General features: G+C 45.9%; 1 protein-coding gene across 1 annotated transcript in view; it reads right to left on the reverse strand.

Annotated features, from left to right (window-relative positions):
• KALRN (kalirin RhoGEF kinase) overlaps window positions 1-14,733 on the reverse strand; it is a 1,371,746-nt gene that overhangs the window by 515,739 nt on the left and 841,274 nt on the right. The window contains exons 17-18 of the mRNA XM_030208706.1: window positions 5,659-5,850; window positions 3,020-3,169 (exon numbers count right to left, since the gene is read on the reverse strand). Coding sequence (XP_030064566.1) covers window positions 3,020-3,169; window positions 5,659-5,850 — 342 coding nt within the window. The remainder of the gene's footprint in view (window positions 1-3,019; window positions 3,170-5,658; window positions 5,851-14,733) is intronic.

Genomic DNA, 14,733 nt, shown 5'->3' on the forward strand with positions numbered 1-14,733 from the left:
CTTCTATCCATGCCTGTCTCTCTGCCCTCCCATCCATGCCTCTCTGCTCTTTCCTCCGCGCCCTGGGGCCTTTAAATCTTTTACTTCCGGTTGCAGCAGCGTCAGTGAAAGCGGAGCGCTGCCGACGTCTCCCTTCCCTTCGCGCTCTTGGTTCCCTCAGTGTCCACCTTCTTCTGACGTCAGAAGAAGGCGGTACACTGAGGGAACCAATGAGTGCAAGGGAAGGGAGACGTCGGCAGCGCTTTCACTGACGCTGCTGCGACCGAGGTAAAAGATTTAAAGTCCTCGGCGGCATGGGGCGAGGGTAAGCACTGCGGCGGTGCCAGCCAGAGGTGGGCGCCCCCCTGCGGCGCTTACCTCGCTTACCGCATTGGCACGGCCCTGCTGTTATCGAAATAATCCAGGACTTGCCCTAACTTGAACATGTATGCTGATGCTTGTTACTGTTAACTTGTTAAGCTGGCTAATTGCTTTATTTTAGCCATTTGTTATCATTTATAAAACACAATAAAAATATTGGAACTAAAAAAAAAAAAAATTCTTTAAAGAAAATTCTACACAACAATAAAAAACGTAATTTTATTAAAAAATTGTCAATACAAATGGTTTAGTACCATGTTTATGTTTATTTATTTATTGCATTTGTACCCCACATTTTCCCACCTATTTGCAGGCTCAATGTGGCTTACATAGTACCGTCAGAGGCGTTTGCCCAGTCGGTTGATAACAAATACATAGTTGTATAGTGATCGAATGAGGTATAAGTGGAGGGTCAGAAGGGGTGAAGATTGTGTGTTGTCCTGTTTGATCATAGATATGCTGTGTTGGTAGGTGAAGAGGGTTACGTGGGGTCGTTGGGGTAGGCCTTTTTGAACAGGTTGGTTTTTAGTGATTTCCTGAAGTTCAGGTGGTCGTGGATTGTTTTCACAGCTTTTGGGAGGCCGTTCCATAGTTGTGCGCTTATGTAGGAGAAGCCGGATGCGTAAGTTGTTTTATATGAAGTGCGGGCTTGCATTGCTGTGATCTGTGTTTGGGTAGCAGCTAGTAGTCCTGGTTATAGCATTGTCAAGGTCAATCAGGCATAATCTGTAGGGGGTAATATCAGTCCCGATCAAGAACATCTTCCTGCTGCATAAAGGCAAGGTATCATTTCCAAACGCTGCCAGCGTCATTTCATCAGCCCTTAATGTTAACACGATCAGGGGTGCACCCGGAAGCTACTGCTTGGATCCAAACTGCACCTCTAAAGATGGTGTACGCCCATGGACGGGGTTTATTGGATGACTTTTACTAAACATAGTACAACAAATGCAAGAAATCAGGGGAGTCCCACTTATTCTGCCCAGCTCTACTACAACAGGTCCCTATTGTAGAATTCAGCCAGGAGCGTAGCCAGACTTCAACGGTAGGGGGGTCCAGAGCCGAGGTGAGGGGGCACATTTTAGCCCCCCCTCGGTGCCGCTGACCCCCCCCCCCCGCCCACCCGACAGCCAGCCATTGCCGACACACCGACCCCCCCTCGACCCGCCCGCCATTGCCGACACCTCCAAAAACTTTGACCCCCCCCCCCGCCGCCAAAGACCCTCTTGACCCCCCGCCCGCCGTTGCCTACCTTTGCTGGCGGGGGACCCCAACCCCCGCCAGCCGAAGTCTTCTTCCTTCGTTTGGTTTCTGACTGAGTCTGACGTCCTGCATGTACAACGTCAGACTCACAGAAACAGAACGAAGCCTTGTAATGATTGGAGTTCTAATGTTTGTCCAATTTGTACTTATTGTATTGCTTCTTTTTATAAATTGTAAACCGTTCTGTCTTGCAGTAGCAATAAGATACGGTATATAAATTGACGTAAATAAATAAATAAAATAAAAATAAATTGCGATCTGCAGGGCTTCGTTCTGTTTCTGTGAGTCTGACGTCCTGCACGTTGTACGTGCAGGACGTCAGAGTCAGAAACCAAACGAAGGAAGAAGACTTCGGCTGGCGGGGGTTGGAGTCCCCCGCCAGCAAAGGTAGCAGGAGGCGGGTTGGCGGCGGGAGGGGGTGTTGAGAGGGTCGCCGGCAGGGGGGTCCGGGGCCAAATCTACGGGGGCCCAGGCCCCCGTGGCCCCATAGCAGCTACGCCCCTGATTCAGACAGCATCTCATTATTTCCTGAAACCTTTCAAACACATTCTCTCCATCATAGTCACCTACCTCTTTTACTAGATCGCGTTTCCCTCCTAGCCCTGTCTGATTTACTCTACCTGCTGATACATCAAGGGTGGGCAACCTTTACACACAGAGGGTCGCATGAATGCCAGTACTCTCTCTAATGGGCCATATAATTCACTGCCAGCAAAACTGAATGTGACGACTGAATGGACATAAATTCTTACCAGAATGGTCTGTTACCATAGACTTCTGACTTTCCAAACAATTGCTAACGCTGTCAAACAAGTCTTGTCCTGTTGATATAACCTTCAGTGCTTCCACTGACAACGAAACTCCAGTTAATGATCTTTGTGCATGCAGTTTTTTTGTTTATATTTCCCATGGTCTCGTGGGCCACATTAAATTCAGTGGCAGGCTGCGTGCGGCCCATGGGCTGCAGGTTGCCCATCCCATGATAGCTGGAAACCTTTGCTGGCGCTATCCATCTGAGCCCGCAGTGAGCAAACTAGAGATTTTCATTATAGAAAGGATATTCAAGTTTTCATTGCTTACATTTTCATCTTCTGGTGGCTTATGATGGTCTCTGATAAGGCGGAAAATACAGCTTACTGGTTCTTGAGGGATCTTTCATAGGGATTTGAACCATGGTGTCCCTGGGTTTCAGCTTCCTGGGCTAACCACTAGACTAGGAGGAGAAATATCGTGCCTAATCCAAACATTACCATGATCCTAGTTCTCACAGAAATGATCCAGGAACATTAGAACAAAAACTGAAGTTCCTCTATAACCGAGGACTTGGTTCAAATTTGTCTTGACTTGCCTGCCATGTCTACAGACCAAGTCACCAGGAAGGAAAGAAAATTCTAACCTTGAGAAAAGCTTCTTTCTGCTCCAGGTGTTTGCTGATGAGGGGGGTGACATGATCCATCTCTGTTGTTGGCCCCAGCTTATCGTGACCTCCACACCAGTCCTCGTCCCTTCGATATTCTTGTTCCAGGCTCTCCAGTACACTGCAGACCTAACACAGGACCCAGAAGGCTAGGTTTAAGTTACTTCTACTGAATCATAATAAATCGAGATTAGAAAATTGGTTTATATGGTGGCAATTCTATAAAGGGGGACCTAGATGTAGGTGTCCTGATGCAGAACAGGGAGTTCCTCTCCAATAACAGAATCTGGGTGCCCTGATTTGGTTATAGAAGACTAACATAAACCCGTACAGATGCACCTAAACACATTGTGCCTATTTACATCAGGTCAATGGCAGTTATAAATGGGCTCGCCTAAGTCCGGTTAAGCCAGTGGTTCCCAAACATGGTCCAGGAGGCACCCTAGCCAGCCAGGTTTTCAGTATATCCACAATGAATATTCATGAGATAGATTTGCATGCAGTGGAGACAGTGCATGCAAATCTCTCTCATGAATGCTCATTATGGGTATCCTGAAAACCTAACTAGCTGGGGTGCCTCCAGGACAAGGTTTGGAAACCACCATGGTAAGCATACATGCAACTTACAGTATTCTATAAGTTGCACGTGTAAACGGAAGACATGGCTATGCCCCGCCCATACTCCGCCCCTTTAAGTTTTGATAGAAATAACCCCTGTAGAAACAGCAGATTCAAGATTTGGGTACACAGTTTTCTGGAATCAATTGTTAAAGCGTAATCTAAAATGCTACTGGATGTAAATGACATAAAGCTAGGATTAGTTTAGCCTGTCCCGCCTGACATGGAGCTATCTGGTCCCTGTCAGACTAGGAAGCAAGTGAAGGAAGCAAACAGCTCTGAATAGGATTAAAATGTGGAATTTCCTTTCATGTTTCTCATTGCAACACGTACTAATAAAGCTTCATTTTTACCATTGCTAGCTCTTGCATTAATTGAATTTAGTTGTTTTGTTCAGTAAAAAGATTTACTATCTCTCATGACCGGTGGCATAGACATGGGTGCACCCGGATGAGAAAGGGCCCACCCAGTTTCACTTCAGGCCTACCTAGTGTCGACGAGCATCATTGGCCTAGCTGGCGGGGATCCCCCAGACCCCGCCAGCTGAAGAGTCCTTTATGCCTGGAGTACCCTGATCAATTTCAACCCCGCATCAGTCAGCAGCCTGCTTCCAGCCGCTGACACTGGCACTGCCCCCTCCCCCCACCTCTTGCACATGCTTAATTCAATTTGAAGCACAGTGTATGCAAGCATGAGGACGCTGGTTGAACTGAACATGCATTGGGGGGGGGGGGGGGGGGGGGGGAAGAGGATGAGGACAGTGCCAGTGGTTAGATATTCGTTGGTGACTGGCTTGGGGATGAGACTTCTTGGGGGACTCCAGAAGATTCTTCAGCTGGTGGGGCCCTTAGATATTTATCTTTATGGGGGGAGGGGATGGACAGAGAGGAAATGTGTGGGTCATGCCCACCCTGTCCACCCCCAGGCCCACCGAAAATTTGCTATCGCTCATGACATATAGCAAAATGCTGCCTAAATATTACTCCTTAATGTATGGCTTCACCCTACAGAGCAACTTTTAAGAAGAAATAAAGGTTCCTATGCATCTTAATAAAATACCAGCATAAGCAGCAGTAACCGCACTTACTTTGTAGGTGTAAACACTTACACCCACCCTCGAGAAGGTATAAATGCCCGTGCCTAGATTATTCAACTATGCGAGTCTTGTAGTTGTTCACTTACAAGACTCTTCCAGTCACTGTAATTGCTAAACACTCCTCGTGCATATTACTCTCCGTTTTACTATATTCTGTTTATAATTTTTTGATTTAGGAGACATTCGGCAAGTTTATACGGAGTCTATTTTTAATTACTGTGTATTTTGCAAGCATTTTGCATTATTCATCACTATTTTGGAGAGTTTTCATTAGAAAAGGAAGTTTTCTGACCAATAATGGTGATATTTGCTGTAGGGGCAGAGTACCTCTTTCTTATATAGGTCACCGAGGTCTTTTCTCCATTTCTGTACAGGAGGAGTTCAATTTATTCATGATTTACAGATTGGGTTTTCTTGCGTAATATGTATTTTGTAATCTACAATAACACAAATGGGTGTGGGATTACCAAAGCACACAGCCACAACTCAAAATTAATCCCTGCGTATCGCTAGAAAACTCTGATGTATTTCCAGTGAAAAAGGAAGGAAAAGTCTCAAAGTAACTCAAACCCAACAAGGTTTATAGAGCTATGTCGATCTAAAAAGATCCTTACTTCATCACAGGCAAAAACCTTCCAGAATAATAAAGCAACATCGTCTGTAAGCACAGTGCTCAAACAAATTTTTTTATAATTTTATAATCTCCATACATACTTGCAAATTTTGATCATGCTTTGCATAAACTCTGCTCCTACCACGCCTAATAGCAAAGCACGCATCATTATGTCAACAGGTGTACTTTGACACCAGTTGGTACTTTATATGAGACCATTCATGCAGATATGTGGTCACATCCATGTGTAACCAACTTTTTAAAAATTATCTCGTTAATGACCAAGCCCACCTGTTCGGAGGTTTTGTAGAAAGCAACAGAGGCATTGACCAGCTTCAGCCTGTCTTCCATCTTCAGCATTAGCTGTTGCCAGTTCACTGCCACCTTCTCAGCACACTCCCTGATGGCGTCTCCATCGTAGTGCCCGGCCTGTAACAGGGCCTCGGCCTTCTGCTGGACTTGAAGGGCGCTCTGGTGAGTCTTCTGTAAGGAAGTGGCATGAAAGAGGGACTGTGTATGCGGGGAGGAAAGAGAGGTTTGTACAGATGTGCCAGGAGCATGATAAAAGGTCAGGTGTGAGCATGAAGATGTGAGAAAGTGAAACAGTTTTCAAAGCACTTTCCAGTGACACCACCAAGTTACTTTTCTTTCATTGCAACATCTTTTTACAAAGCCTGCCTTCGTATTACACATCTTAATGACCAAAGGCATGGATGACTCTACCAATGGTTGTGTAAAGTTTCAGCAGTTCAGAACATAGAGAAGCTTCATTGATCAACTACTGCACTACACTTTGGCAAATCCAGAGAAAATCTAGAACACAGATTTACATATGGCTTTCAGATGTCATAGTTTCTGTGCAATGTATTAAAAACCTGCTACAAAACTATGAGGGGCATTATCAAAAGGGGCGCCCAAGTTTTCCTGAGGACGTCCTCGCAGGACGTCCCGGCGAAGGGGCGGGGAAACCCATATTATCAAAACAAGATGGGCATCCATCTTTCGTTTCAATAATATGGTCGGGGACGCCCAAATCGAGAAATTTAGGTCAACATTAGAGATGGCCATCCCAGATTTTAGGCGATAATGGAAACCGAGGACATCCATCTCAGAAACGACCAAATCCAAGCCATTTGGTCTTGGGAGGAGCCAGCATTTGTAGTGCACTGATCCCCTTCACATGCCAGGACACCAACTGGGCACCCTAAGGGGCACTTAGTGGACTTCACAAATTGCTCCCAGGTGCATAGCTCCATTACCTTGGGAGCTGAGCCCCCCTAACCCCCCCCCCCAAAACCCACTACCCACAACTGTACACCACTACCATAGCCCTTATGGGTGAAGGGGGGCACCTACATGTGGGTACAGTGGGTTTCTGGTGGGTTTTGAAGGGCTCACATTTACTAGCACAAGTGTAACAGGTAGGGGGGGATGGGCCTGGGTCCACCTACCTGAAGTGCACTGCACCCACTAAAACTGCTCCAGGGACCTGCATACTGCTGTCAGGGAGCTGGGTATGACATTTGAGACTAGCATAGAGGTTGGCAAAAAATATTTTTAAAGTTTTTTTTTAGGGTGGGAGGGGGTTAGTGACCACTGGGGGAGTAAGGGGAGGTCATCCCCGATTCCCTACGGTAGTCATCTGGTCAGTTTGGGCACCTTTTTGAGGCTTGGTCGCAAGAAAAAATGGACCAAGTAAAGTCGCCCAAGTGCTCGTCAGGGACGCCCTTCTTTTTTCCTTTATCGGTCGAGGACGCCCATGTGTTAGGCACGCCCCAGTCCCACCTTCGCTATGCTTATGACATGCCCCCATGAACTTTGGTCTTCCCAGCGACGGAAAGCAGTTGAGGACGCCCAAAATCGGCTTTCGATTATGCCGACCCTGGGAGAAGGATGCCCATCTCCCGATTTGTGTAGAAAGATGGGCGCCCTTCTCTTTCGAAAAGAAGCCTGCATGTGTGCCAACACTTAACTGCTCTTAAAGGAAGCCTGTTTACAAGACTGAGATGGAATATATTCAAAATAACAATGGAAAGGGCTGATAGGAAATGATAACATTTTTTGGCCTGGAAAGACGTACTTTCTCTTCCAAAAGGGTGGACACAGGCTTTGCAACATTGTGCAATGAATGTATGAAATCCAATGGTCAAGATACCAAAGGTGGTCATCGCAGGACACAGTGAGGAATCATTAACTGGGATCAAAAGATGCACTAATGGGCTTGTTTGCTAAGCTATGTTAAGTTTTGGATGTTAATGCATATTACTTGAAAATATAGCAGCAAAACCTCCACAGAAACTGTGGGAAGAACGACTCTGATGTTAACTTGTGTGGCCCGCATAGTAATATGGAGCAGTTAACTATGATTTTGAAGAGCCTTTATCCTCACACCACGCCTCACCTTTTATCCCACCCACTCCTTCACAAGGGACCTTTGAGGACTGAGTGAGGGAAGAGAAGAATTGTCAACACGGAGAATCTACTGGATTGCGTCATCTGGTCAGGGCCGCCGAGAGACTGAGCTGGGCCCGGGGCAAGGCCGCCCCCGGGCCCCCCCCCCGCCCCGCAATCGCTACCACTGTCACAGCAGTCCCTGGTCTCCACCCGCCCACCCCCAGCCCCGTCAACAGCCCCCCTCTGTCCACCACCGGGCCCCCTGCATTCAAATTGGCAGAGCCTCACCTCCGTGTGAAAGCGGCAGATCACCTCCCTTCAGGCCCTCCCTCACTGTGTGCCGCCCTCGCGGAAACAGGAAGTTACATCAGATGAGGGCGGGACACAGTGAGGGAGGGCCCAAAGGGAGGCGTTCTGCTGCTTTCACACGAAGGTGAGGCACTGCCGATTTGAATGCAGGGGGCCCGGTGGCGGACGGAGGGGGGCTGTCGACGGAGCCGAGGGCGGGCGGGGTGAGACCGGGGACTGCAGCGCCGGTGGCCTGGGAGCAGGAGAAGGAGAGAGACCCACACAACAGATTTTTTCTTTATCTTTATGAGCCTTTCCTCTGAGTCATAATGGTTGCGCAGTAGATTGAGGCAGCTCTTTCAGAATTGTTGGGACATGCACAGGCAATTCTTACAGTCTTTCTGGTGAAGGTCTGAGCTCTTTGAAGGTGTAGTTAAGTGTTCTGTGTTATCTGCTGCTTCTTAAAGGGGCTAGTACTCAAAACTGGGAGCAGTGCCATTCCCTTTCTCCCCCAATAACCCTGAAGTCCTCTTCAAACACTTCCCTCTGCCCTGAAGACACCCCAATGACACCCCCTTGTACTGCTGACCCCTCTAATCAATCAAAACACCCCCAAGACCCTTACATGACAGCCCAACTTCTAATGTTCTTAGCATGAGACTATCGGCTAGGGGTCGCCGGTGCCAATTTGAACCCAGCACTGGCAAGAAGCAGGAGTGATTGGGAATTGCTCATGCTTTGACCGCTCTAGATACCAGGTAGACCTGGGGGGTGGGGACTAAGGGAGGCTGGGTTGCTTTGAGTAATTGGGGTGGACATCGGGGCTGGGGAATACCATTGGGTGGTCTACAGGACAGGGGAATATACTTTGGGGTGGTCTATAGTGCAAATGGGGATGTACTTGGGGGATCTTTGGGGTGAGGGCATGCCATTGGGGGGGTCTTTAGGGCAGAGAATGTGCATGGGGGAACTTTGGGGGATATTTAAGAAGTACCTGGGTGCATTGGGCCATGGCTTTGCAGCCTCATGCTCCTGGAATGGAAAAATACCATCAGCTTCTTGCTGGCTGTATTTTTCCAAGAACAACATAGCTTGCAGGGTTCACTGCATGCTGCATTATTCAGTTTACACAGTAATAAGCTGTTTTGCATGCATCTGCATGCTTTGTCTCTCATTACTGTGTAACCCTTGGTACCTCATATTAATGTGGGGACACTCAATATAGAGGAAATATTTTTTCAGTCAAAGAACAGTAAAGCTCTGGAACCCATTGCCAGAGGATGTGGTAACAGTGGTTTGTGTATCTGGGTTTAAAAAGGTTTGGACAAGTTCCTGGAGGAAAAGTCCATAGTCTGCTATTGAGAGAGACACGGGGAAGCCACTGTTTGTCCCGGGATTGGTAGCATGGAATGTTGCTACTCTTTGGGATTCCGTAATTTTGTTACTCTTTGGGGTTCTGGAATGTTGAAACTATTTGGGTTTCTGTCAGGTACTTGTGACCTGGATTGGCCAGTGTTGAAAACATGATACTGGGCTGGATGGACCATTGGTCTGACCCAGTAAGGTTATTCTTAATGTTCTTATGTTAAGGGGCAAATAACATGCGCTAGGGCTGTAATGCACCTTTATAATTACCCCCCCTGAAGCAGTAACCGATCTTTAAATATCAGAAGCTGATGCACACAGTGGCATCGTTTTCCGTCTAATTTTCAGCAGAAACTTCAGAAATGTCTGCTGCTCTTCCTGGAGTGTACAGTAATAGCTGAACTAAATTCTCCCATCAAACTTACTGGACAATATATAATCTACATTCCCTTTGACCCTCCTGCTGCCTGATACACACCTACCTCATCAGACCACAATACAAACTGTATTTGTTATCAACCGAATTGGCGAATGCCATTACGGTACTATGTAAGCCACATTGAGCCTGCAAATAGGTAAAAAAATGTGGGGTACAAATGTGACAAACAAAAAAGCAACACTGGGCCTTCAAGACTGAGACAACAGGGGTATTTTATTGATAAGTGACCCGACACGGGCCGTGTTTCGGCGTCAAACAACGCCTGCCTCGGGGGTCAGGGTCTGGATGTGATTTGTTTAAAAATGTGTATGTGTCCAATGTCTCCGAAAATAGACGGAGAATTGTTTTTTTTTTTTTACAATTCATTTTTGCTAAAGACAAGGACAACACAGGAGTTTTTTTTACTCTACATCACGGCTGTCGATCCCGACAGGCAAGCTTGATTTTAAAGATCTTCTCCATCTATTTTCGGAGGCAGGCGTTGTTTAACGCCGAAACATAGTAACATAGTAGATGACGGCAGAAAAAGACCTGCACGGTCCATCCAGTCTGCCCAACAAGATAACTCATATTTGCTGCTTTTTGTGTATACCCTACTTTGATTTGTACCTATGCTCTTCAGGGCACAGACCGTATAAGTCTGCCCCACCTCCCAACCACCGGCTCTGGCACAGACCGTATAAGTCTGCCCCGCACTATCCCCGCCTCCCAACCACCAGCCCCACCTCCCAACCACCGGCTCTGGCACAGGCACAGACTGTATAAGTCTGCCCAGCACTATCCTCACCTCCCCAGCCCTGCCTCCCAACCCTCTGGCACAGACCGTACAAGTCTGTCCAGCACTATCCCCGCCTCCCAACCACCAGTCCCGCTTCCCACCACCGGCTCTTGCACAGACCGTATAAGTCTGCCCAGCCCTATCCCCGCCTCCCAACCTCCAGCCCCGCCTCCCGATCTTGACTAAGCTCCTGAAGATCCATTCCTTCGGCACAGGATTCCTTTATGCTTATCCCACGCATGTTTGAATTCTGTTACCGTTTTCATTTCCACCACCTCCCGCGGGAGGGCATTCCAAATATCCACTACTCTCTCCGTGAAAAAATACACGGCCCGTGTTGGGTCACTTATCAATAAAATATTCTTGTTGTCTCAGTCTTGAAGGCCCAGTGTTACTTTTTTTGATTGTGTGCTTTTTAGGTATGCTGTTCACCTTCTCTGTTCGGTGGGTACAAATGTGACAAATAAATATATAAATAAACTCAGGAGAATCCTGTTAACGCTTGTGAATACTGTAATGTTATGCGGAGACTTTTTAACTGAGGGTTTACAATTTGGCAGAAGCATTTAGGAAGATGAACAAGAAAGACAGAATTTAATATCTGCCTGCTTGTCACTGTTAGCGTAATAATGCTTCTTCTAAAACAGGCTTTAGAGGATTTCAGCAACGTTAACTTCTAAACCCATCTTTGGAGATCTTTGGGCTCTGCAGATATTAGCTGTGAGAATTAACGCTGCATTAGCGAACATTGTCTCATTTTACATGGGATGCTTTTTGCATATTCTTTCTTTTGGTTCATAATTTTATTAGTAGGTAACGTTATTATCCTAATGGCATATAAGGTTGAAACGGAGAGGGCTCCTTCCAGAAGATTCATACCCCAAGGAAACAGGGCTTTGTTAATTAAGGAGCCCTTTTGATGCTCCTCTGAGCAGGGACTGTCCTTCTTTGTCAAACTGTACAGCGCTGCGTAACCCTAGTAGCGCTTTAGAAATGTTAAGTAGTAGTAGTAGTAAAATCTGGGCTTAACACGGGATTTTCCAGGCGCTGAGCCTAGATTTAAAGTGGCAGTTTTTTAAAGGGTTTTTCAATTTTTCCATTTTCAGGTTGCACGCTAACTTTTATATTTAGGAGGTGATAAGTGTTCCCACATTAACTGTGCGTTATCCAGTTAGCGTATGTTAATCATAATGCATTAGTTGGATAATACTTCCACGCTCCCTTAAAAAAATATTTTCAAAAATTCACTGATGTGTGGTTAGCAAACAGAAACAGGGAAAGTATCACAAAATGTTTTAGCATGGTGATAAGTCTGTTTTCAAGAACTAAAGGCACATTAAGGGCCCTTAAAACAGTTTGCTGTAGATTTTAGAAGTTGATTAGCTAACAGAAATAAGCAACAATTCTGGAGTTCATTTATTTATTTATTTATTACATTTGTATCCCGCATTATCCCACCAATTGGTAGGTTCAATGTGGCTTACATGGAACAAAGGGAAGGTACAGTGGGGTGGTTACAAAATAAGAAGTGGGGTTAACAATTGTCGGGTGGGGTTCATAAATCGATAGGTATAGCAAGAGGTTCAAGAGGTCTCTCATGGAAGGGTGGCCCCTTTAGAGGATTCAGTTCGGTTTGCCTGATTCATTGTTGGAAAATTGTGAAGAGAGTCAAGTAGGATCACGACCAGTCGAGTTGAGTTAGCTTATTGGTCGGCTAGTCATTGTGAGAAAGGATGTAAGATTGGCGGGTGAAGATAGGTATTTGGGTCCAGGTTGGTTGCTGTTGAATTGTGCCTTTATTGTTTGTTAAGAGCTGTTATCAACGCTGATTAGCCTGTTAAGCCAATTAAGTTAGGAATGTTGTTATAGAATAGGCTTAGATTTCGGCGCAGATTTCTAGGCATGCTATATAGAATCCAGGGGTAAGCTCTGACTGGGAATATTCAGCGAGAGATAACCAGCTATTTCCTGTTGAATATTGCGGATAGCCAGTTACGTGCTATTTAACTGGCCAGGAGTCATTCCTGACTGGTTAAATATCAGTGAATATCGGGCAGTTTGTAATTGTTTTTTAATGGTCTACATTTATCTCAACAAAAACTCGCTATAGAGACTCCATTACATATTCAGTTAATATTCAGAACAACAATACTTTATTTTTCAATCTAATACAAGATTTTTTCAATATTTACAAAAGAGATTTCTGCAATAAAATTTTCTTAATCACAAAGAACTCTCGAATGACATAGAAAACATGATTGTCCATCATTCTGAAAGATCTAAAACATTAGAAACGCTAACACACCTTACTAAACATACCCCTAAAATCGGAAACATTTTATCTTGGCTTCAAGTTCATTTTCAAAGCTTCAAGAAAATATTAGTGACATACGTAAGGCATTGGGATTGGTGAAAACATCAGTACAAAGCTAAGTATCTGCACTGCTTATATTAGAGTTTTACTCTGTATTAAAAAGATAGAATTGTATAAATGGGTACTGATTTATTTTGATTTTGCTCACACCTTTTTCAGTAGTAGCTCAAGGTGAGTTACATTCAGGTACACTGGATATTTCTCTGTCCCAGGAGGGCTCACAATCTAAGTTTGTACCTGAGACAATGGAGGGTTAAGTGACTTGCCCAAGATCACAAGGAGCAGCAGTGGGATTTGAACCGGTCACCTCTGGATTGCAAGACTGTGCTTTAACCACTAGGCCACTCCTCCACTATAGCAACATTCCATGTAGAATCTCATAGTAGCAACAGAATCTCAAATAATTTATTTGGATTTTGCTCACACCTTTTTCAGCAGTAGCTGAAGGTGAGTTACATTCAGGTATTCTGGATATTTCTCTGTCCCAGGAGGGCTCACAATCTAAGTTTGTACCTGAGGCAATGGAGGGTTAAGTGACTTGCCCAAGATCACAAGGAACAGCAGTGGGATTTGAACCGGCCACCTCTGGATTGCAACACCGGTGCTTTAACCACTAGGCCACTCCTGCACTCCTGATGGTTTACAATGATGGACAATCATGCTTACTAAGCCATTTGAGAGTTCTTTGTAATTAAGAAAAATTTATTGTATAAATCTCGTTTGTAAATATTGAAAAACTTTGTATTAGATTGAAAAATAAAGCATTGTTGTTCAGGGCCGCCGAGAGACTAGGCCGGGCCCGGGGCCCCCCGTCGCTTCCCCCGCCGCTGCAGTCCACGCTCTCACCTGCCTGCCTCAACGGCTCCGGTCCCCCTGCATTCAAGGCGGCAGTCGCAGATCACCTCTCTTCTGGCCTTCCTTCCCTGTGTCCTGCCCTCGTCTGATATAACTTCCGGTTTCCATGAGGGCGGGACACAGGGAGGGAAGGCCCGAAGGGAGGCGATCTGTGACTGCCGCTTCGAATGCAGGGGGCCCAGAGCTGAGGAGACAGGCAGGTAAGACTGAGAACTACAGCGCCGGCGGCCTGGCCCGGGCCCGGGAAATTTTGTCCCCCCTGCCCTCCCCCCCTCTCTGCGGCCCTGTTGTTGTTATAAATATTGAATGAATATGTAAGGGAGTCTCTATAGTGAGTTTTCATTTATAGACATTTAGGAGCAATTTTACTAAGCTGCTTAAGCGTCTATGTGTGCCCAATGTGCACCACAATGGAGTTACCGCATAGCTACTGTGTGTCCCTTGCGGTAATTTCAATTTTGGCGCGCATCCACTATGCACGCCCAAAAAATATTTTTAATTTTCTGGCGCGTCAGCTAAGCGTGCCACATGGCATTTGGTGCATGTAAGTTATTACCGCCCGGTTACCACGTAAGACTTTACCGCTAGGTCAATGGCTGGCGGGAAGGTCTCAGACCCATAATGGATGCATGGCAATTTTCATTTTGCTGCACGTCCATTTTCGGCAAAAATTTTTTAAAAAGGGCTTTTTTACAAGCGCGCTGAAAAGTGGATTGGCATGTGCTCAATACCTGCACCTACACTACCGCAAGCCATTTTTCAGCACACCTCTGTAAAAGGATCCCTTAGAGACTAATTATAATTAGAGTCCTTTAGTTACAACATTTCTACATTTATCTCATGTAGAAGCCCCACAATGGCAGAAGAACGAGA

The sequence above is a fragment of the Microcaecilia unicolor genome, chromosome 7 (genome assembly GCF_901765095.1).
Source record: "Microcaecilia unicolor chromosome 7, aMicUni1.1, whole genome shotgun sequence".
In the NCBI taxonomy this organism is placed as follows: Eukaryota; Metazoa; Chordata; class Amphibia; order Gymnophiona; family Siphonopidae; genus Microcaecilia; species Microcaecilia unicolor.